At 43.3% G+C, this 24,161-nt stretch overlaps 1 protein-coding gene across 1 annotated transcript in view; it reads right to left on the bottom strand.

The window, feature by feature from the left end:
* Positions 1-24,161, bottom strand: part of ptprr (protein tyrosine phosphatase receptor type R) — a 203,565-nt gene that overhangs the window by 24,916 nt on the left and 154,488 nt on the right. The window contains exons 9-13 of the mRNA XM_080191203.1: positions 22,949-23,031; positions 21,431-21,568; positions 6,942-7,052; positions 5,611-5,768; positions 3,343-3,456 (exon numbers count right to left, since the gene is read on the bottom strand). Coding sequence (XP_080047329.1) covers positions 3,343-3,456; positions 5,611-5,768; positions 6,942-7,052; positions 21,431-21,568; positions 22,949-23,031 — 604 coding nt within the window. The remainder of the gene's footprint in view (positions 1-3,342; positions 3,457-5,610; positions 5,769-6,941; positions 7,053-21,430; positions 21,569-22,948; positions 23,032-24,161) is intronic.

Genomic DNA, 24,161 nt, shown 5'->3' with positions numbered 1-24,161 from the left:
CACAACTCCTTCATTGGGGTGGAGTCCCTCTAAAGAACGGAATTCACTGAAGTGTGAGACTGGCAGCCATTGTTGATGAATCGACATCATGGCGGAACAGCCAGTTGACCACTCAGCTGGCACTGTGAGGCAGCAGTGCTAACCACAGTGCCAACACTGCTGCCTCACAGTGCCAGGGACTCGGGTTCAATTCTGGCCTTGGGTGAGTTTCTGTGTGGGCTCTGCATGCTCTCCTCATGTCTGTGTGGGTTTCCTCTTTGGGTGGCACGGTGGCACAGTGATTAGCACTGCTGCCTCACAGCGCCAGGGACCCAGGTTCGATTCCCGGTCTTGGGTCACTGTCTATGTGGAGTTTGCAATTCTCCCTGTGTCTGTGTGGGTTTCCTCCCACAGTCCAAAGTTGTGCAGGTTAGGTGGATTGACCATGCTAAATTGCCCCTTAGTGTCAGGGGGACTAGCTAGGGTAAATGGGGTTATGAGGATAGGGCCTGGGTGGGATTGTGGCCAGCGCAGACTTGATGAGGCCAAATGTTCCCGTCAAAGTCTGCACTGGTGGGACTGGAAAATCCCGCCGTCTGTGTTGGCACCTGGTGCATGTGTAATATTGTTACATCTTTGACAAATGAAAAGGAGTAGACGAAAGGATAAACTGACTGAGGGAGTGGGAAGGGTATTGTGATCTTAATACAGTGAGAAAGCTAGAGATGAGATGGACTGCGAGTCCATAGAAAGTCTGTTGTTGGTTCAAGTACACAGGCCCACCTTCTAGAAGTAGAGAAAATAATTAGTGACATAGAAATAGTTATATTTCTGGTTCTAGAAATGTAAATCCAGAAAACATTAAATTGTGTAAGTAGAACGAAAAGAACAGGTTGGGAGCTATTGAAAGTCAAATTTAATACAATTTCAGGAAATTGCTCTTTACACAGAGAATAACTCGGACATGAAATTGTGTCCCCATAGAGTGGCAGAGCACAAAACGATTAAGAAACAATTTGATATTGCGTTGGGGTCATTGTATTGAATAATGCCATGCCTAGTAAAGGCATGTCCTATTTATAACTTTAAACATGGACTGTTCTCATTCATATGGAAGCTTCTGGAACTGCCCAAATAACTTTTTATGATACAAACAGGAAATGCTGGAAAATCTCAGCAGGTCTGACAGTATCTGTGGGGAGAGAATAGAGCCAACATTTCAAGGCTGGATGACCCTTCATTCGAACTAAGAGCAAAGAAAATCAGAAAAGATTTAAACTTTCAATTTAACCCTACTCTCCTGCCTACATGTCCATCCTTGGTCTTTTGTAATGTTCTAGCAAACCCCAATGCAAACTGGAAGAACAGAACTTCATTTTCCAATTGGGCATTTTACAGTCTTCTGGTCTGAACATTGAGTTCAACCACTTCAGAGTGTGAAGTCTCCCCTCCACCCCGGTTCCACTTACTTTATTTAATTTCATTTCATCTCATTCTCCATTTTATCAATTTTGCTCTTTTCACCCTCCCCCAAATGCCTGCCCCCCGCGCCCCCCCCGCCCCCCCAACAACCCCACCCCCGCCGCTCCCATTTTCTTCAGGCCAATTGCCACATTCCTCAAAGCAGTCTTTTACCAAGCTGTACCTTTGTTTTGTCATTAACACACTCTGGTCACTTAATGGACACTTTCAACACCTCCTCAGCCTTCCGCATGCTCATTTACATTCTCTTTGTCCAAATCCACCACCCCTTCCGGCTCTCATAAGAACAAAGAACAATACAGCACAGGAACAGGCCCTTTGGCCCTCCAAGCCTGCGCTGAACATGTTGTCCTATCTAGATCAACTGCTTATGTCCCTCTATTCCCCTTTTGTTCATATGTCTATCAAGATAATTCTTAAATGTGGCTACTATATCTACCTCAACCACGTCATTTGGCAGAACATTCCAGGCCCCCACCACTCTCTGTGTAAAAAACTTCCCTGAACATCTCCACTGAACCTTTCCCTCCTTATCATGAACTTGTGCTCCCTTGTAATTGTCATTTCTGTCCTGGGAAAAGCTTCCAACTGCTCACCCTATCCATACTTCTTATAATTCCATAAACTTCTATCAGGTTGCCCCTCAGCTTCCATCTTTCCAGGCAGAACAATCCCAGTTTATACAATCTCACCTCGTAGCTAATACCCTCCATGCCAGGCAATAACCTGGTAAATCTTTTCTGTACTCTCTCCAAAGCCTCCACGTCCTTCTGGTAGTGTGGTGACCAGTATTCCAAATGTGGTCGAACCAACATTTTATACAACAGTAACATAATTTACCAATGTTAGTGCTTGAAGCCCTGTTCAATGAAGGCAAGCTACAAGCGTTCAAGCAGCACTGGCGAATCAACCTTCTAGATGTTCAACTACAAGAAACTTTGCAAACCTTACAAGACCCTAATTTCAACATTAAATCATCAGAACTGTTCAATAATTCACTGGTTTGCCACATGGGACACCGGAAACATAAATCAGAAACTGAATTGACTATAATGTGTAAAAGTGCATTATTTTTATCTGCGCGCGCGTGTGTGTGTGTGTGTGTGTGTGCGTGTGTGTGTGTTTGTGTGTAAAAAGTTTAAAGTTTATTTATTAGTGTCACAAGTAGACTTATATTAACGCTGCAATGAAGTTACTGTGAAAATCCCCCAGTCGCCATACTCCAGTGCCTGTTCAGGTACACTAAGGGAGAATTTAGCACAGCCAATGCGTACAACCAGCACGTCTTTTGGACTGTGGGTGAAAACCAGAGCACCTGGAGGAAAACCATGCAGACACAAGGAGAACATGCAGAGTCTGCACAGATAGTGACCCAAGATAGGAATCAAATCTGGGTCCCTGGTACTGTGAGGCAGCAATGCTAACCATTGTGTCACATGTCACCATATGTGGAGTGGGATTTTACGACCATACTCGGGTGAGGTTCATAAAATCCCACCCGAGGCCAACAGAGAATTCCATTCTGTGAGCCTCGCCTATCCCAATTCTGGGGAAGGCGAGGTGGCAAAATTCCAGCTGTGGTGTATGAAGTGTGTGCATGTGCATGTGATGTTGCATTAATCTGGGATAAGTGTGTAAGAATGAATAATCTTCTTTCTTTTAAACTCACAAAAGCTTGCTGCTGATTATTTCATTGGATTACACACTCCATGGGTAAGAAAGAACATACGTATTTCCATACAAAACATACTGATTACAGCCAGTAAGGGAGCAAAGACATTCTGTTCATGACAATCGCTTTTCCCATCTATCATTATCTCGCCATCACAATTGTTCCTGAATCAACCTGGTATGTAAATGGGAGGAAAAATGAGCACTTACCTGTCCACTCGTAGTTGGCAAACAATACTTAGTATGTCAACCACTCCTTCGTTTTTCAGCTGATGGCATCCAATGGTGATAGCAATAAAACAGCCTGTTCTCCCGATCCCAGCACTGAAAGAGAAATGAAGTGACTGTGTACAATAATTTTCCACTCATTGTATTCATTGTTTATGCATTCTAAATGACATTATGTGGGTCAGTCTTCCAGTAAATTTTAGTTTTAGATCTGAGAAAACAGACCAGCATTTAGAAGTGGGGAATTATTTACATTTTATTGTTCAGTTGCCTGTGTCAGCTGTGGCAAAGCTGGCAGTGCTCTTGCCTCTGAGCTGCAAGGTTGTGAGTTCAAGTCCCGCTCCAGGAATTGAGCTCAGAATCAAAGCTGGCATGCCAAAAAAGAACTGAGGGGGTGCACCTCTGACAGAGGTGCTGTCCTTCAGAGGCCTGGCATCTGTTCTTTCACATTACCCTGAAGGGGAGCAAGGGAGTTATCCTTGGAGTCCTGGAATATATTTATCTCTCAGCTCACATCACAAAAACCAAATCATCTGATAATTTTCACATTATTCTTTGAGGAAACTTGCCATGCATAAATCATAGAACCCCTACAGTGCCATTCAGCCCATCGAGTCCACACCAAAAACAATCCCAACGAGGCCCCATCACCGCAACCCCACATATTTACCCCACTAATCCCTCTAACCTACACATCCTGGGACACTAAAGGGCAATTCAGCATGGCCAATCAACCTAACCCACTCATTTTTGGGCTATGGGAGGAAACCGGAGCACCTGGAGGAAACCTACACGGACACGGGCAGAATGTGCAAATTCCATATAGTCAACCAAGTCAGGAATCAAACTCAGGTCCCTGGAGCTGTGAGGCAGCAGTGCTAACCACTGTGCCACCCCTATCTTTCAACTCAGTCACATCACAAAAACCAAACCAGCCTGATAATTTTCACATTACTCTTTGAGGGAACTTGCTATGCACAAATTGGCTGCTGTTTCCTGGATTGCACCAATGTCTGTATTTCATTGGCTGCAAAGTGCTTTGGAATATTGTATGTTCATGAAAGGTGCCATATAAATGAAAGTTTTTTTCTTTTTTTTGAATATTTGGACTGAACGGTACAAACAAATAATTTTGAGAACTGAAGATTGGGCTAACTTTCAACAGGTTTTGTCAGTTTGATGAGTAACTTATTAGGAAGGGAGGTTAATTAAATGGGCAAATGTCCAGGTCCGCCTTTGACCTGTCTGTCCACTGATTATGTGAAAATTCAAAGCAATGGGATATGGAACAGTAAAGCCAGAACTGATTCATTAATTACAGTTCAAGAAACCAGACTCTCAGGGGAAGGAGAAATCTAAAAATATTACCTCTATTTCAGACCATACCTCAACCATGGCTCATTCACAAATTCTTTGCAACATGACTCACCTGTGGTGTAAGTGAAGACTTAAAAAGTACTCAACTGGTTGATAATTCTACTATTTTAAAAAACAGTAAATATCTCATTAGGTTTGTAATATTTAGATAGTTAGGCTTCAATAGTTTACTTAAATGTGTACGTCAGTCATGGCTTAATTGGTAGCACATTCATCGTTGAGTCACAGGATACTGGGTTCAAATTTCACTCTAGGGCGTGAGCACAAAAGTCATGGCTGACAGTTCAGTGGAGTGCTGAGGAAGTACGGTATTGTCAGAGGTGATGGGTGGGTTTTACAGTCTTGCTTATCCCAAAACCACAAAATCCCGCCTTAGGTCAATGGACTTCTCCATTGTTTGCCCCTCACCCACTCTGATTTCTGTGGTGGGTGCGGCAGTAAAATTCCAGACAGGATGTTAAACTGAAGCCCCATCCACCTGCTTGGGTTGATGTAAAAGATCTGACGGCACTCCTTTAAAGAACAGCAGGGGAGTTATAACCTGATATCCTGGTCAATGTTCTCAATCAGCTTCAAAAAAACATGGTCATTATCAATCTTCCAGTTCGGGAAAGTTAACTGTGGCAATTTGGTTATCACATTTCCAACATTACAATACATTTCAAAGTACTTAATTTGCTGTAAAGGACTTGGAGATATCTGGTGGTCATGGCAAATGCTACATAAATGCAAGTCTTTCTTCCTTTTGTATTTCTAAATTACAGTTGTCCAGTCTATTGGCAAACATGTCTTCAAAATATTTTCAATTTTCATCTCTGGAGATAAAACAGTTCTTCACAGACTAAAGAAGAGGATTATGATGAAACTTTTTACCTGCAGTGTACAATGATAGGACCTCGACCTGCTGACTTCTGCCTTGTCTCCTCCACTTTCAGCATGAGTTGCAATAGTGGCTGGGCACTATCTGGGGTCTTGTGATCAGGCCAGGACTTGTACCAGTAATGTTTGATGTTTTGAGACTTGCCTTCATGCTAAGACAGAAGCACTTATATTATTAAATTTGGTGATACTCCCCTTCATTCTTCCATTCAACTTATCTCCTCTCTACTCCATTCTTTTCCCAAAACTCGAAGTTCTGGTGCCCAATGCTTTTCTCTGTCTTCCATCTCTCCGACCATCTCCAGACTTATAAAACTCAAGGTTGGTACTTTCTGATCTACACCTTTTCTACTTTTCAAACTGGGTATGTCTTACATTATCACTCTTGGCTCTTCACTAGGGTTCCAATAATAAAAGAAATACCATTCCGTATCAACTTAGAGCTACAGTTCTTGACATTGAGCAACTTACATTTAATGCCAAAAATACTACACAAGTATATTGTGTAGATAAAATCTATAACATACTTAGTACATTCAATGGAATGGAGTTAACATGGGGAGTTTTAGAAAGAGCTTGAATTAGTCCTTTAATATTGAGATGTTTTAGTCAAATAATAAAAAAAACAACTGGAATATTGGGATACACAGCCAGACAGTTCATACAGGTTATGCTATAGTTTTGGGGTGTATTCTTTAGGTATCATGGAATACAATGTTCAATTTTAATCATCACTGTTGCGCAAGTTTCTTGCATGCATTGGTGAAAATGCAGGGAAAATCAACACGACACATTCTCAAATTTAAAGGAATAAGCTACGAGGAAAGATTATAGAAGTTCCATTTGTACAAATTTAGGTACAAAACATTAACAGTTGTAGATTACCCCAATGGGAACCTACAATGAAATTAGTGAAAAGTAAATTCTAAACAGCCAGTAGGATTTCTTACACTGAAATTGTAATAACGTTTAAGATAATCTGTCAGGCAGGGTGATAGAGAAAAATATACTTGGTTCATGCAAAAATGTTGCTTGATTGGGAATTAGAGTATCAGGTGGGTGTATCTCAATGAGCTTAATGGTCTTTTCATGTAATGATGCCCTTATAGATACATCATGTGTACTGCTTACTAAAAAGAATGCTTAAATAATGCACTATGGTGCCGACAGTACATTCAAAACCAATGTAAAATTAAACAATTGCAGCAATTTTATTAACTCTGAACAATGTTAACGTTGTATTTAATGACAATATAGATAGTTCAATTGTAGATCAACAGAAGTCCAATTCTGGGCACTTAACTAGTGTGTCCATCCATTTTTACCTTCAGGGTAAGGTCCCGCATGATGTAATGTTCACATTCAGTGACGCTGTTTACAAGAACTTCAACCTTCCCATATATGCCCCGCTTCTCTGGCCAGTATAAAACGCATTTCTGTGGCAAAAAATGGAAGGTTTGAATGTACACAGTGTGACCCACACCTCATCATTGAGTGTGATTAGATCAGTTGCTTAGGACAAGGTAAAACAAACCTAAAGGGATGTGTTTTATTTTGATATTACATTTCACTAGTACTACGCAATCTTAGTACAATAAGGCAAAACTTTGTTAGCAGTAACTAGGAGGATGTTAGGATTTTTGTTGTGACAGGAACAGCAAATTGAGAACTACTATCAGAATTTGAACTTTTTTGTCCTATAGTTCGCAAGTTCATAAGATGTAGGAGCAGAATTAGGCCATTTGGCCCATCCAGTCTGCTCCGCCATTCGATCATGTCTGATATGCTCCTCATGGCCATCAGGCTAACACAATCCCACTACATCAGCTTCCCCAGTGGTTGCTGTTGCAGCAGCTGCTAGTGTCCCCTTGACTCCAGTATAGTTTTTCTTAAAGCTGGCATCCTACCTTCAGTGGGAGAGACCACTTCGGTTGCTGAGTCATGACACAAATCGAACGGACAAGTCGTGCGAGAGTAAAAAAATTCAAGCAGATGTGAAGGAGCAAAGACAAGTCACTGGATCTAAAATTCCCGACCAGAACTGATATTTTATTACCCGTCACAGACTGCCAATCCCAGTGAAAAGGAACCTTAGGGTGGGGCCTTTATTTGGTAGGCCTTTGGGGAAACTTCCCATTTCCATTTTAAAATAAACATAAAACAATATTTCTCAAGTCATTGAGAAAGTGGTGTATTTCTTAGATTAGACTGGACTACATTTTAAATTAAGTGAGTACATCTAAATGTTCTGTCCTTTTGTGATTATTCAATTTAACAGCTCTTGGTCAAAATATCACATAAATAAATTGATCTGTTTAGTGTTAGTTTACTTGGATTTCTTTGCACTATTTGAGATGCTCAGTATTGTATATTCTGGAACTAATTGTACTCGAGTTGATATGGGAAGCACTATTTACTTTGGCTGTGATGTATATGAATACTGATTTGCTTGTTTTTGAAGCATTATTAGGGCACAGAAAGATTTGAATTGACATAAAACACCCAAAGGAGAACCTGGTCTTATTCTCCAAATTACACAATAAGTTCCTTCATCAGCATACACCCACATTTAATTATATCCAAACCACTCACAGAAATCTTAGGAAAATTATATAGGTGTCAATAGTAATCAGTTGAACGGAGAAAAACAATTCAAAGTGATTTCCTGTTAGGCAGAGGATAACTTTGCACTAAGGGGTTTGCATAACGGCCCACTACAACAATGAAGGAAATTGTACCTAATGCATGAATATTATGAGATATTAAAATTAAACATGTACAACTAATACAAGGAAGGTGCAGTTCTGCTTAGCAGGCAGTAAGAGGATTTGCTGCAGAGATTGCCAAACCTAGCAGGCCAACAGGAGAGAGGTGAGGTGAATAATTCTGACCCTTTTCAACATGAAACTGTTTGACAGAATAGAGTGATGGATAGAGCAGTTTCTCACACCATATCGGGAACAGATTGAACAAATGCAACCCAAACATATATGACTCAGTTAATTAATAGCTGAACCAAACTTTGATACAGTCCTCACTAACCAAGTACAATTAAACTCAATCCCGAAGGAGTTGTACACTTTGCTCTCTAAGATTTGAACTCATTTAGGTTGAAGCAGAGTTTAACGCACTGGAGCTATACAGAAACATGGATATTAAAAGACAATGATACCTGTCCTTGTAATAGCCCAACAGATGACTGTTTCTCCAAAACTCATGAAAGTCCTTCATTTCCCATGTCTCTCACCTCACCAGTACAGAGCAGTGTTCAGTATCTTCTTAAATTTCATTCAATGAATAACGTATATTCATTGTGTGATATATTTGTTTTATCATTTCTGGAATCAAAGTGAATGGTTCATGCTCCTCCCTCTCACTGTGATTTGATTTTATTGTTAATATTTCCAAAAGTACAGACCAAATCCATCATTGTCGGATCACTAAGACAATCAACCCCTTCTGAGACACAGAGATAAAGGAGCTATTTGATTGTCAGAGCTTTTAACTGTATCAAGGGTGTTTTTCTTGATCCCGTACCAACTAAATTATCAACATTCAAAGCTGGGTGGACAATGTACTAAACCTATTCATACAAACATATCCTACTGATTGTCTCATACAACACTAGCTACGCTTCAGTAAGCTATTTATAACTCCTTCAAATCTGTCCAATCTAAAATGCATTGTTAGGAGTGTTTACTCTTGGAAATATCTTGTATGAAATTAGCGTGGCTTAGGGACAACACTCAAGCCTCTAAATCTAAGCTTTGTGGGTTCAGATTCCTCTACAGACCTTGAGAATACAATCGAGGCTAATTTTGGGTGGCACAGCGGCTACCACCCCTGCCGGGGACCTGGACTCAATTATGGCCTGGGGTGACCATCTGTGTGGAGTTTGCATGTTTTCTCCTTGTCTGCATGGGTTTCCTCTGGCTGCTCCAGTTCCTCCCATCATACAAAGATGTGCAGGTTAGGGGGATTGGCCGTGCCAAATTTTCCTGCAGTGTCTAATGATATGTAGCTAGGTGAATTAGCCATGGTAAATGCATGGGTTTACGGGGATAGAGGGAAGGGTGTGGATGGGATGCTGTTTCAGAGAGTCAGTGCAGACTTGACCAGCCAAATGGCCTCTTTCTGCACTGTAGGGATTCTATGATTCTAGTCCAGAACTAAGGGAATGCTGCACTATTATTGATGCCATTTTAACATTGGACCCACCTGATGAGGCCCTCTGCACCAATCCAGGTGGGTGCAAAATATTTCATGGCACCTTTTCAAAGAACAGGGCATTTTTCCAATGTCCTGTTTGCCTATTATGTTCCCTGACCTACATTAGCTACTTGTTAAGCCATGCCCTAATCTTAAAATTGTCAACCTCATTTTCAAATCCCTTCAGGGTCTCCTCTCTCCCTATCTCTGCAATCCCCTTCCAGCCCCATAACCCTCTGAGTTATCTGTGCTCATTTAATTCTGGCCAATTGAGCATGGCTGGTTTTAATTGTTCCACCATTGTTGGCCATGCCTTCAGCTGACTAGACCAAAAACCCTGGAATTCCTTCTCTAAACCTCTCTGCCTCACTTTCTTTCTTTAAGTCACCCTTTAAACCTACCTTTTTGACCAATTCTATCTGCCCTATTATCACTTCAGCTGTATGTAAACATTTACTCTTTCACCTTAGAGGAGGCAGTGCCACAGTGGTATTGTCACTGGGCCAGTAATCCATAAGACCCAGGGTAATGCTCTGGGGATCTGGGTTCAAATCCCACCATGGCAGATACTTAAATTTGAACACCATAAAAATCTGGAATTAATAGTCTACTGATGACCATGGAACCATTGTTGATTGTAGTAAAAACCCACCTGGTTGACAAATATCCTTTAGGGAAGGAAATCTGCCACCCTTACTTGACCTACAGTGATTCCAGATCAATGATCCTTAACTAGCCTATCAAGGGAAGTTAGGGATGGGCAATAAATGCTGGTTCAGCCAACAACACCCACAGCTCATGAAATAATTAAATAAAAACACTCCTGTAAGCGCCTTGGGAGATTTTATTGTTTTAAAACTCTATAGCAGTACAAGTTGCTGTTCTTGTTGGGATTTTATGCTATTAGGTAGATACTTTAAGATGAAAGTATTGCACAGCTAAGGTGAAAGAGTGGGATTAATGGGGCTGATTCTCCCATCCCAATGTGCGTCGGCCCTGGAGAATCACATGTGGGTCGATTTGCGGGATTTGCCCTTGCGTTCCCGAGGCCCGCGCATCTCCAAGCGCCGGATACCCAGTGCGGTCAGGACCACGCTGGAAACTGGTGGGAACAGCAGATAGGTGATTTTAATCTATTTTTGATCTTATTTTAATGTCATTAGTGGGCCCAGGAATAAAACCTCTGGGCCGGCTAGCATCAGTGTACTTTCACTCCGGAGGGGTTCAGACTCGCTCTCCACCCTCGTGGGACTAACGGGCCCACCCTGCTGGAGAAATTTGGAGACCCCCGGGGGGTGGGGGGGGGGGGAGGGAGGGGAGTGGTGGTGCCCTCTGGGCATGGACACTCTGGCACCACACAAGGGGCAAAGTGCCTATGCCAGGGGAGCATTTTGGCACTGCCCACCAGGCATGGTGCAGTGCCAAGGGAGCAGTACCTGCCGTGGGTGGGGCCTAGGGGGCAATTGGGGGGGGGGTGGGGGGGGGGGGTCCCACTGCCACTCTGCCACTGGGATCTATCGGGTCTGGAGGGAGGCCAATGATTGGGGCGGACTGGCGGGAAGGTTCGTTTGCCGGCTGGGTCTGCCTCCTTTCCGGGGGGGGGGGGGGGGGGGGGGGGGGGGGGGTGGTCTGCCGGTGATTGGGGGGGGGGAGGTCTGCCGGGGGCTGGGGATGTTTGCAGGGTGTGTGGTCTGCCTCCTGTGGGGCGGGGGGCGCAGAATCAGATGAGAGAGCAGGGATTGTTACTGCTGGGGGTTTGGGGCTGGAGATTGGGCGCTTTGGGATGGGGAGGTGGCCGGAGCTAGCCCTGGAATGCTTGTGGGGGCAGGGGTGTGGCTGAAGGGGCAGCACTCCAAGTGTCCCGGGCTGGCCACCTCGATTGCTGGCCGGCAAACTGCAGGCTGATAGTTTGGGGCCGCTGAGCACGCGCAGATTTCCGGAACTATTAGACTCCAGAGTGAATAGGCCCCACCCCCGAGCTTTTAATGATATTCACGACTGTGATCTCTGCATTGCTCAGAGTGTGGGAGATTCTAGTGTGAACTCCCGCTCAAAACACAATCGTGAATTACACCAGTTTTCCGGCGAATTCAGCACTTAGAACTTATTTGGGAGAATCACCCCCAACGTGTTAGCTCTCTGAAAGAGCAGACACAGGCATGGTGGGCCAGATAGCCAGAGAAGGTGCTGTATGATTGAATTATACTTGCAATTTGGCTGTCGCAGTTGCCTGTGAAAGCAACAACAGCTACACTTCAGAAAGTAATTCACTGATGGTGAAGTGCTTTTAGATGTACAGAGGAAATTAAAGTCTCTGGATAAAACACGCCTTTCCTTTAAAATAAAACACAGGATAAAGGAATTTGACATCTAAATGAGTGTGAGCAGGCTTGTGACTCTACCCAAGAGCTGTGTCCTTCTTTCCTCTTCAATTTTTTTTTCCCTGCTTTCCTGAAAGTGACCGATCATTTTGGGATGCCGTCCCTCAAACCCCTTGGGACGAATTTTCCCGTCCCATCTGCCACTGGAATCGTAGGGGCGGACCACAGAAAGGTCCGAAGGCCTCGGGCAGGATTTTTTTTGGTTTTGGGGCAAGCACAGATGGAAAATCCTGCCCCTCATGTCTTAGACAATTCCAAGTACACATACTTCATCTGTGGGCATATTAAGATGTGTGCCTGGTGGAGGTTTGATTGTGAGGAATATCATGGTTTAACCTGATCATGCCCGAGGCTGAGACCCTTTCTCCTGCAGTGGTCAATGCATTTCAATGAGGAGTAAGAACGACAACTTATTGTTCCTCCGCCCTCGTATAAAACTGAGTTGTAATGAAATTTGGTTAATACATCATCATCCTTGTTTTCAAATTCCTCCATGGTCTCTTCCCTCTCTATTTCTGTAATCTCCAGTCTTACAATCCTCTGCAATATCTGTGCAGCTCCAATTCTGCCCTCGAGAACATCTCCACCAGTGGGGGTTGTCTTCAATGAAGGAGCTGAGAGAATTCTATTTCTCTGCTGGCTTAAACCACAACGAGTCAACATCAGAAAAATATCTTTGTCCTCCTTATCCTCTTGAAAGATAAAGCTATCTTAAGTTTCAGTTTTATTTTAAAACGTTGTCATCAAAAACACGTCTTTAAAGATTTATAAAACCGTCTTGCAGGCCCTGTGTCAGAATAATTAATAAAAACAAACATTTACATTCATAACCCAACATCAATGACAGCTAATCCCTTAAGAACCTCTTGGAACTGTCAGTCAAACTGTGACCGCCAGCTCTCTCCGCACGCCCCCCCCCCCCCCCCCACCGTGCTAATGATAAATTATGGAAGCAGTCATGCAGTAATGATACTCTAATGAAAGCTTATGTCAACAAACAGCTATTGAAATTGCAAACATCGACTTATTTCAACTCAACGACACAGCAGACTTTGTTCAAATTTAAAGGGCAGGGGATTTAAATAACTTGAAAGCTTGACTGTTACATATATCTTTATCCATTTTTTATGCACATTCACAACTGCTCCAAAAATAATCGGAAGTCACACACTGAAGGAAACAGACCTTTCTCCAGAACAAATGGGGTCTGTTTGATCGCAGCACTGGATTAAAATTGCCCTGCTGGGTTTGGCTGTGTGAATGATTTCCAGCCCCCTTGACGTGCCCCAATGGAAACAGGATTTGTTGGAAATGGGGTGGTTCTTTGGGATCCAGAATCTGGAGCTATATTTGTTATGGCATGGAGTGTCCATGACTCTGTGACAATTTGGGCTCTTGTACCTAAGTCTCTCTTTGCCCTTGGTCCTTATGCGTCTGTAACTTTCTCCAGCATTATGCCCGCACTTCCAAAGCCTCCTGTTCCTCTCAGTGTCTTATGCATCACCTTCACTACTTACTTCTACTTTGGCTTCCATGTCATCAGCATCTTAGACCCACATATTCTGAAGTACTTACCCCGAACCCTTCAATTTTGCCACTCACCTCTACCACATTAGTTACTCCTTAGAGTATATCTTTTTGACCTAGGCTTAGTGTCTATTTTTGCTTAACCTCTGTAAAAGTGCCTTTACAGAGGTTAAGACTACTTTCTAATGCTAAGGGTGTACGGTAGATGTTGATCTCAATATATAGGCACATAACTACTAGGAATGAACAAATATGAAACAAATCTAGATCACAATCAATCCAATTTCAAAAAATTCAAACCAAATGTTCACAGCTCAAGTTCACTTGCAAATATCCATTTTGGCATTTGAAAAGAAGAATGAAAATCTGAGTTGAGGACCAACAAAACTCATTTCTGATCAAGTTATTATAGAAGAAGGAGGCCATTCGACCCATTGAGTCTACACAGACCACAATCCTGGCCCTATTCTTATAACCCCACATACTTACCTTGCTAATCCCCTTGACACTAGGGTCAATTTAGCATGGCCACTTAACCTAACCAACACATCTTTGGACAGTGGGGGGAAACCAAAGCACCTGGAGTGAACCCATGCAGACCTGGGGAGAATGTACAAACTCCACACAGACAGTGACCCAAGCCGGGAATTGAACCCAGGTCCCTGGCACTGTGAGGCAGCAGTGCTAATCACTGCGCCACCGTTCAATCTAGACAGGGAATACAGAAGGTTTACCAGATAGATTCCTGGGATGGCAGGTCTGTCATATGAGGAGAGCTAGGTCAGTTAAGATTATACTCACTGGAGTTTAGATAAGTTCTACTGGGTCCTTCAAGTTTTCTGCCCTGTATTTGCTCTCAGTCCATTTGAACTTATCTGCTTTTCCACACAGATTTGATTAGGGGTGTGGTGTGTCTCTTGACTAATATGACAAAACAAACGCATATATTTCAACCCACAGGATATCAGATTAGCAGAATGCATTGGCAGGAAAACCCTTCGACTGATGTAAGGGGTTGTCTCCAAATGATTTTTCCCCTTACTGCAGTGAGAGACTTTGTTGTCCACAGAAAGTGCTGAAAAAAAGTTGGAAGTTGATTATTTTTAAAAATAGCGATTGAATTCACTGAACGCTCGAAGTGTTATTTGTGGACGGTCCTCAAACCTTCTGTTCTGCTTGTTAAATCCTAGCAATAATTTTCAAAGTTATACCAGCTTCAATCATCGGCAGAATTGAGTCAGCAGGTGGTGGCTTTAAGTTCCCCTCATGTCTTTGAGAACAGGAACACAGGAATTATAGAGTTATAGGGTGGGATTTTCCAGCTGCGCACGCCCCAGTGCTGGAAATTCCCATCTGAGGTCAATGGATCTTGGCATGGTCCATCCCAGCTATGATTCCCGGGGTGGTGGGGGGGGGGTGGGTGGTGGAGGCAGGAAAATTCATACAGCACAGAAGAGGCCCTTCGGCCCATCGAGTCTGCACCTCTAGAGGTAATAATTACAATTTCCTCAAATGTTATTATATTTCAAATGCTCTTCCAAATACTTTGTAAAGGTTTTAAGCTTCTATTATTTTCCCAGGCAATGCATTTCAGATTCTCATCACACTCTGAGTGAAACTAATGTTTTCCCCAATCCCCCTGAATGTCCTGCCCCTCACCTTAAAGCTATGCCCCCTCATGATTGACCCCCTCAGCCAAGGGGAACAGCTGCTCCCTATTCACCCTGTCCATACCCCTCATATTACACGCCTCAAACATGTCCCCTCTCAGCCTTCTCTGCTCTAAACAAAACAAGGAGGTGACAAAAATGGTCGACGAAGGATGAGCCGTTGATGTCGTCTATATGGATTTCAGTAAGGCGTTTGACAAAGTCCCTCATGGTAGGTTGGTACAGAAGATTAAAGCTCATGGGATATGGGGTCAGGTATCTAGATGGGTAGAGAACCGGCTTGCAAAGAGGAGTCAGAGAGTAGTAGTGGAGGGGTCTTTTTCTAGCTGGAGGTCTGTCACTAGTGGTGTGCCGCAGGGCTCAGTACTGGGACCTCTTCTCTTTGTAGTGTATATAAATGATTTGGAGGAGGGAGTAGGTGGTGTGATCAGCAAATTTGCTGATGACACCAAGATGGCTGGATTGGCGGGCAGTGAGGAGCAGTGTCGGGCAATACAGCGGGATATTGATAGGCTGGTTGATTGGGCAGATACATGGCAAATGGAGTTTAATCCGGATAAATGTGAGGTGATGCATTTTGGCCGGAATAATGTAGGGGGGAGTTATATGGTAAAGGGTAAGCCTGTAAGGAGTATAGAATCGCAGCGAGACCTGGGGGTGCAAGTGCACAAGTCTTTGAAGGTGGCAGTGCAAGTGGAGAGTGTGGTGAAGAAAGCCTATGGTATGTTAGCCTTTATAGGAAGGGGTATAGAATATAAGAGCTGGAGTCCAATGTTGCAGTTGTACAGAACGTTGGTTAGGCCGCATTTGGAGTACTGCGTCCAGTTCTGGTTGCCTTACTACCGGAAGGACGTGGAGACTCTGGAGAGAGTGCAGAGGAGGTTTACCAGGATGTTGCCTGGTATGGAAGGACTTGGGTATGAGGAAAGATTGAAGAAATTGGGGCTCTTTTCCCTTGAAAGATGCCGACTGAGGGGGGATCTAATAGAGGTATATAAGATTATGAAGGGTATAGATAGAGTAAACAGAGATAAGCTATTTCCTATGATAGAGACACATAGGACAAGGGGCCATGGACTTAAGGTGAGGGGGGAGAGGTACAACACAGATATTAGAGGGAGGTTTTTCACACAGAGGGTAGTGGGGGTATGGAATGCTCTGCTAAGTAAGGTGGTGGAGGCAAACAAGCTAGAGTCATTTAAGAGTAACTTAGACAGGCACATGACTGGGTTGGAGATGGGTGGATATAGAAGATTGTTTTAAATAAGGGTCATTAGCATTGGGGCATCCCTGGTAATGTAAATAATGGTATGATAATAATGTTTTTCTCTTTTCATTCACAGGTTTTAAGTCGGTCCACCTCGTGTCCAACGAGGGGCATACACGCGATGGGTCGTACTGGGGCTGCTCTTGGTTGTTCGAGATTGGCCTAGTGCTTCATGTCGTTAGTCTGTGCCTAAACTGGACAAGATACTGGGCAAGACGACAGCTCAGTGACTATCGCTGATTGCTGTGCAGACACATGGATTTGGGCCGGTGTCTGTGGGAGTTTGCGCATTCTCCCCGTGCTTGCGTGGGTTTTCTCCGGGTGCTCCGGTTTCCTCCCACACCCCAAAGATGTGCTGTTAGGCTGATTGGCAGGAATAAATTGTCCCTAAATCAGTTTCCCTCAATCTGGATGGCCATAAAACATTAGACAGGGGTCGTAGGTGGAGAGGGGGACTGGTGGTGTTGGGATGGCGGCGCGGGCTCGTTGGGCCGAAGGGCCTGTTTCCCGGGCTGATTTTGTTCTTTGTTCTTTGTTCAATCCAAGCCTATCTAGTCTCTCCTTATAGCTCAAATGCTCCATCCCAGGCATCAGCCTGGTGAATCTCCTCTGTACCCCCTCTACTACAATCATATCCTTCCTATGGCCAGCAGTAGGCCATTTGGCCCCTCAAGTCTACTCTGCCTTTCAATAAGATAATGGTTGTTCTGAATGTGGTCCCAACACCCCTTTCCTGCCTGTCCCCATAATTACCGACTCCTGTGTCGATTAAACATCTACCTCATTTAACCTCCAATGTGCTCTGAGGAAGAGAATTCCATGGATTAATGACCTCCTGAGGGAAAGAAAATCCTCCTCATCTCTGTTTTAAATGGGAGACCCTTGTATTTAAAAGGGAAGCATCCTTACTGCATCTACCCTGTCACTTCCCTTCAGAATATTACATGTTTCAGAAAGATCACCTCTCATTCTTCTAAACGCCAATGGGAATGGAGTCAATCTGTAGAGGGAGTACAGCCAAGCTTTACTAGGCTGATTCTGGGATGACAGGTCTGTCATATGAGGAGAGACTAAGATGGTTAGCATTATATTCACTGGAGTTTAGAAAGGTGAGGGGGATCTCATAGAAACTTATAAAATTCTAACAGGATTAGACACGGTAGATTCAGAAAGAATGTCCTCAATGGTGAAGGAGTCCAGAACTAGGGGTTATAGTTTGAGGATAAGAGGTAAACCTTTTAAAACTGAGAAATTTCTTCACCTAGAGAATGATGAATGTGTGGGATTCACAATCACAGAAAGTATTTGAGGCCAAAATGTGTGATTTCAAGAAGAAATTAGATATATCTTTTGGGGCTAAAGGGATCAAGAGATATGGGGAGAAGGGGATCAGTATGTTGAATTTGATGATCACCATGATCATAATGAATGGAGGAGCAGGCTCAAAGGGCCGAATGGCCTACTTCTGCTTCTAGTTTCTATCTTTCCATGTGCTCAACCTTTCCTCATAAAACAACCCCATAAACAGCCAGATGAACTTTCTCTGAATTTGTATCCTTTCTTAAAGTAAGGAGACCAAAGCTCTGCACAACTTTCCAAATGTGCTGTCACTAAGGCACTGAACAACTGTAGCAACACTCTATACTCAATTCATCTTGCAATAAACACCAATATTTCACATGCCTTCCTAATCACTTGGTGTATCTGCCTACTGACTTTTTATGATTCATGTGCCAGGATGCCCAGGTTCCTCTGTATTGCAGAGGTCTGCAGTCCCTCTCATGTGAAATAATATGCAGCTTTCTTATTCCTCCTGCAAAAGTGGACAAGTTCACATTTTCCCACATGATACTTTATCTGCCAAACTTTTGTCCACTTACGTAACCTACCTAAATCTCTGCAAACTTTCTATGTTCTCTTGACAACTTATTTTCCACCCAATCTTTGTGTCATCAGCAAATTTAGCTACCACACATTTGGTCCCTTCATCCAAAGCATCTTTGTACACTAAGGGGCAATTAAGCCAAGCTTCTATCATGCTAATAGGTTACCCTCTACACCATGAGCTCTTATTTGCTGTAGTAATCTTTGAGTTATGGCATTTGATAAAATGCCTTTTGGAAATCCAAATACACCACAACTTGCACCTTGCATGTTGCTTTGTCAAAGACCACTCGTAAATTACTCAAACATGATTTTCCCTTTTACAAACCCATGTTGACTCTGCCTGATTATATTCTGATTTTTTAAATGTGCTGCTATTATCATCTTAATAATGGAATTTCCCTGCGGCAGGTGATCAGCTGACTGACTTATAGTTCCCTGTTTCCCTTCCTTTCATGAATAGAGATGTTACATTTCTGATTTTTTGATCCTCTGGCACCTTTCCAGAATTGAGGAAATTTTGGAAAACTGCAACCAATGCCTCTACTGTCTCTGTAGCCAATTATTTTAACATCCTGGGATGTAGGCTATCATGTCCTGGGAACTTGTCAGCCTTTAGTTCTGTTAGATTTCCCAGTACCTTTTCTCTAGTGGTTGTTTTAAGTTCTTCCCTTCCATTTAACTCCATATTTTCAAATATTCAAAATGGACACATAATACCTGTCCAACACATCCGCCATTTCCTTCTTTCCCATTATTAATTCTCTGGTCTGACCTTCCAAGGCACCAGCACTCAATCCGGTTATTCTATTCCTTTTAAATACTGTAGGAACTCTTAGTGCGGAAGAGAAAATTATGTCCCCAGTGCAATGGTGGGTGGGTTTCGTGGCTTGTTTCCCTTGGGCAGTGGGATAGGAGATTGCACCTTACAACTTATTAATTATGTATCTCTGAATCACATGGCTGGCAGAGGCTCATCCATTCTACCCTTCGACCCCACCTACCTGATGGGGTCGAAAGTCCAGCCATTATATTTGAAAGCAACCCAATCATTACCCTCAGCATACCATGTCGTGGACGTGGGCGTCGCTGGCTGGCCAGCATTTATTGCTCATCCCTAGTTACCCTTGTTCAAAGGTCAGTTGAGAGTCAACCACATTGCTGTGGCTCTGGAGTCGCATGTTGGTCAGACCAGATAAGGATGGCAGATTTCCTTCCCTAAAGGACATGAGTGAACCAGATGGGTTTTTCCAACAAGCGCCAATTGATCATCAGTAGATTCTTAATTCCAGATGTATTTTATTGAACCCTACTGACAGGATTTGAACTGAGGTCTGGATTAATAGTCTAGCGATAATACCACTGGGCCATTGTTAGGCTATCAGGAAAACTCCAAGTATGGTGGCACAAAGGAAAAAGCTGCTCCCAAATTCAGCAAGGACTCTCGTAAGGCCTTCATCTGTGGGGTCCACCAGCACTGGATTGTCCTCTACTTGAGGAATGGCTCCAGGAGGCCCACCAATCTGGCCTTGCCAATCTGGGGATGGCAGCAAGGGAGGCCTGCTCATTGGGCACCTGCCCGAGAAATGCCATCCAATATAGGAAGAGGATGAATGATCTCATTCGCACTGCCAGGATAAGTCAACCTTCAGCTCACTCCAATCTCATATTCTCATAATGGCATTATGCACTCAAGTCATCACACAGCTCAGGAACCTCACACAATATTAGTGGGGGAGATATCAGCACTGAGCATCTCATGAGCACTTTAACATCACCAGCATCTCATCTATCATCTGTACAAACTCCATCCTCAGCTGTTATTGGGGAGGGTTCAGCACACACAACAGACTTCCATGCTTCCCAGCCTCCCCTCCATCCCTTCTCATCACATTCCACTCCATTTATCTTCATGTAGCCGAAGATCACCCACAACCACAGGTTCATATTCCAGATGGTAGGAGGACTGGCAAACATTCAGGCGTTGACTGGCTTTGAGGAGGATGCCGCCAAGTTGTAGGGCAAGGACCAAGATCACTCCCGTGGAGATAGTGAGATTGGCCTTTCCCTGCATGCCAGTACGGATCAGCCCTCCATGAGTTGCTCACATCCTGATAATCGCAGCGAGTGACAATGTTGTATTCTGCCTGCTCATTAAATGTATCTAGCTTTTCTCACTTACAGACCCAGACAGATACTCGAGCTACCATCAGCCGAGCCACCTCAGGCCACGTCTAATGGTAGAAAATCAGGTAGAGAGGCTAAGCTAGAATGAAGGATGGAGGAGTCCATCCAAGTTCAGTTTGATATTGTGTCTCCAACATGTGAGTGCCTTGAAGTCACCCTTGGTGACTGCCTCAGGGACCTTCGTCCAGCAGATCCTGTTGGGTTTGCATTCAGACTTGCACTGCATCAGTTTAAGCATTAGTGGGATCCATCAATGGCTCGACGAGAGGGTCGGGGGTAAAAAGTACTGCTTCATCTCTGCTCAGCAGGTCTGCCAGTATCTGTGGAGATTAGAGCTAATGTTTCAAGTATGGAGCTCTGAGGAAGGGTCATCTAGGCTTGAAGTGTTGGCTCTGTTCTCGCTCCACTGATGCCATCAGACCGTTTGAGATTTTCCAGCATTTTCTGTCTTTGTTTCTGATTCCTGCGTCCGCAGTAATTTTACTCACATCTTTGCTGCTTCTTATCTCTATCCAAAGACGATTTTACATTTTCCACTTCTGAACGATAGCCCTCTCTCTCTCACTAATGTACCACTCCAGATCTTTAAAAGGTCTTTGTACATAGGTACTGCAGTTTTTAGTGAGTTCCCTTTGCTTACAATGTTGCAACATGTTGCTTACAGTTGTATACCTTTGTTAGGGTCTTACCTCATTTTTTTCTTTCAGTTTGGTTATCATCACAATCACGGGACAATCCTCTTGCCAAACCATCCGCCAGAAATCATTCACCGTATTGATCATCGGACCCTGCGTTGCGATGTACGCTTTCTGCTGACCACCGTAACCCTGAATGATGTGAAGATGCCAGTCTTTTCAGTATAAATATGTAACTTAGTTATACAAAAGAAAATGCAGCAAAGACTAATAATCGCTTTTGCACATTCAGCAAAGGCAGCAAGCAATCGCATCTCAAGTTCATGTTATCATAGAATCCCAGCGGTGCAGAAGAGGTCACTCAACTCATCAAGTCTGTAATGGCTCTCTGACAGAATATCTTACCCAGGCCATTTCCCCCGACCTATACTGTATCCCATACATTTCCCATCTAACCTAGGCATCTTTGGACACTAAGGGACAATTTCACATGGCCAATCGACCTAACCTGCACATCTTTGGACTGTAGGAGGAAACAGGAGTACCCGGAGGAAACACACAGGGAGAATATGCAAACTCCACACAGGCAGTGACCCAAGACCAGAATTGAACTCAGACCCCTGGGGCTGTGAGGCAGCAGTTCTAACCACTGTACCTTTAATACTTGAAAAGTTTGACAATTACTTTAAATTTTTTAAAGTTTATTTATTAGTGTAGCAAGTAGGCTTACATTAACAATCCAATGAAGTTACTGTGAAAATCTCCTAGTCGCCACATTCAAAATGCACCTAACCAGCATTTCTTTTGGACTGTGGGAGGAAACTGGAGCACCCAGAGGAAACCCACGCAGATGTGGGTAGAACGTGCAGACTCTGCACAGACATTGACCCAAGATGGGAATCTAACCCAGGTCTCTAACCACTGTGCCACCCATAAGTAAAAAGTAGTAAAAATGTTTAAAGAGAAACAGTGGGGTTAAATTTCTGTGGTGGCTCTCTTGATCACCAGAACTATTGGGAGAAGAACTGTGGAAATGCTTAGAAAATGGTGTAAGTGTTTATTGTGTCACAGTTAGGTGGTAAAATATTATAAATATTGGCCTAATTTTTGCATTGGATTTAAATTCTAATCAGTGCTGTTAATTGCTAATTAGCTGCCTTGAGCTTAATCTGTTGACAATTTGACAAGCTGGGCTAAGGACTAATCTTAATAAAACAGCCTTATTGTCTGGCAATGTAGGCAATTAATCATCATTTGTTGGAAGCGAGGTTAGTTTTATTATTCGCTGTTCCTTTTGTACAACATTCAAAACATTTACAATTTCTTATTTGTTTTAATTCCCAGTTCCTGGATGTAGCAAATAAAATTTGATGACATTTAAAAGGCAGCGACTATATTGTGAAAATGCACGTGCAACAAATATAATGTAATGAGAAATCACCAAACAATTAGAAAGAAAGAAGCACAATTTAATTCTGTGGTGAAGGCTTAGCATAACTGTTCTGTTTGTGGACATTAGCAGTATTAATATAATCTCTGCTGATTACAGATGCAACCAATACACATACTCACCCTAATGTAGTTGGCATTAATGTAGGTATTGCTAACAGGTTCGTCTTGACTCTTTGGTATCAGGCATACTCTGCTGTGTGGATCTAAGAGAGGGGAAAAAGGTGAGAAAAGTTCAAATGTCCTTCGTGCTCCATATGATGTAAAGCAAAGAGTGGTATGTGAGAGCTGAGTTTGCAGTTAACATTCAGGGAATTGGAATCAAGAACAAACTTTGAAATTTGCATTTGGAAGATAGTCAGTGCTGAGGAGGACTGCAACAATAGTCCCTCCAAGAGTTCCTTCCAAGAGAGAATTAATAAACTTGCAGAATGGATGAATAATGAGAAAATGCAGTTTGAGGCGGCACGGTGGCACTGTGGTTAGCACTGCTGCCTCACAGCACCAGGGACCTGGGTTCGATTCCAGCCTCGGGTCACTGTCTGTGTGGAATTTTCTCCCCATGTCTGAGTGTGTTTTCTCCGGGTGCTCCAGTTTCCTCTGACAGTCAAAAGATTTGCAGGTTATGTTGATTAGTCTTGTCAAATTGCCCCTTAGTGTTGGAGGAACTAGCAGGACAAATGCATGGGGTTGCAGGGATAGGGCCTGGGTGGGATTGTTTGCAGCCTCAATGGGCCGAATGGCCTCCTTCTGCACTGTGATTCTATGGCACAGATTTATGTGAAGCAGTGCATTTAATAGGGAGAACATAGGGGTCATTTAATGCTTGGGAAGTGCAAGTATAGGTCGGGTAGAGGAACAACAGGCTCTTGGATACACCTGACACAGCGATTAGCAATGCTGCCTCACAGCACCAGGGAACTGGGTTCGATTCCCAGCTTGGGTCACTGTCTGTGTGGAGTCTGTGCATTCTCCCTGCTGCATGGGTTTCCTCCAGGTGCTCCACTTTCCTCCCAGGCTGGCTAGGTGCTAAATTTTTCCTTCCATGTACCCAAACAGGCACCAGAATGTGGCGACCAGGGGATTTTCACAGTAAATTCATTGCAGTGTAAACCTACTTGTGACTTATTATAAATAAACTTTAAACTCTATTACTAAAAGTTGTTCCACATGTTACCAAGGCTATAGGAAAAGCAAACAAAGCACCAAGGCTTTATTTCTGAAAGGATAGAATTGAAAGATAGGTAAGTTATGCTAGACCTGCATTGAATATTAATTGGACCACACAAGAATATACCATATTATATAAAGGATATAGAGGCACTGGAGAGGGTGC

Source organism: Carcharhinus amblyrhynchos, chromosome 6 (assembly GCF_965287045.1).
Source record: "Carcharhinus amblyrhynchos chromosome 6, sCarAmb.v2.hapA, whole genome shotgun sequence".
Classification (NCBI taxonomy): Eukaryota; Metazoa; Chordata; class Chondrichthyes; order Carcharhiniformes; family Carcharhinidae; genus Carcharhinus; species Carcharhinus amblyrhynchos.
Note: the sequence above shows the minus strand (reverse complement) of the source record. Positions and strands in the feature narration are given on the sequence as shown.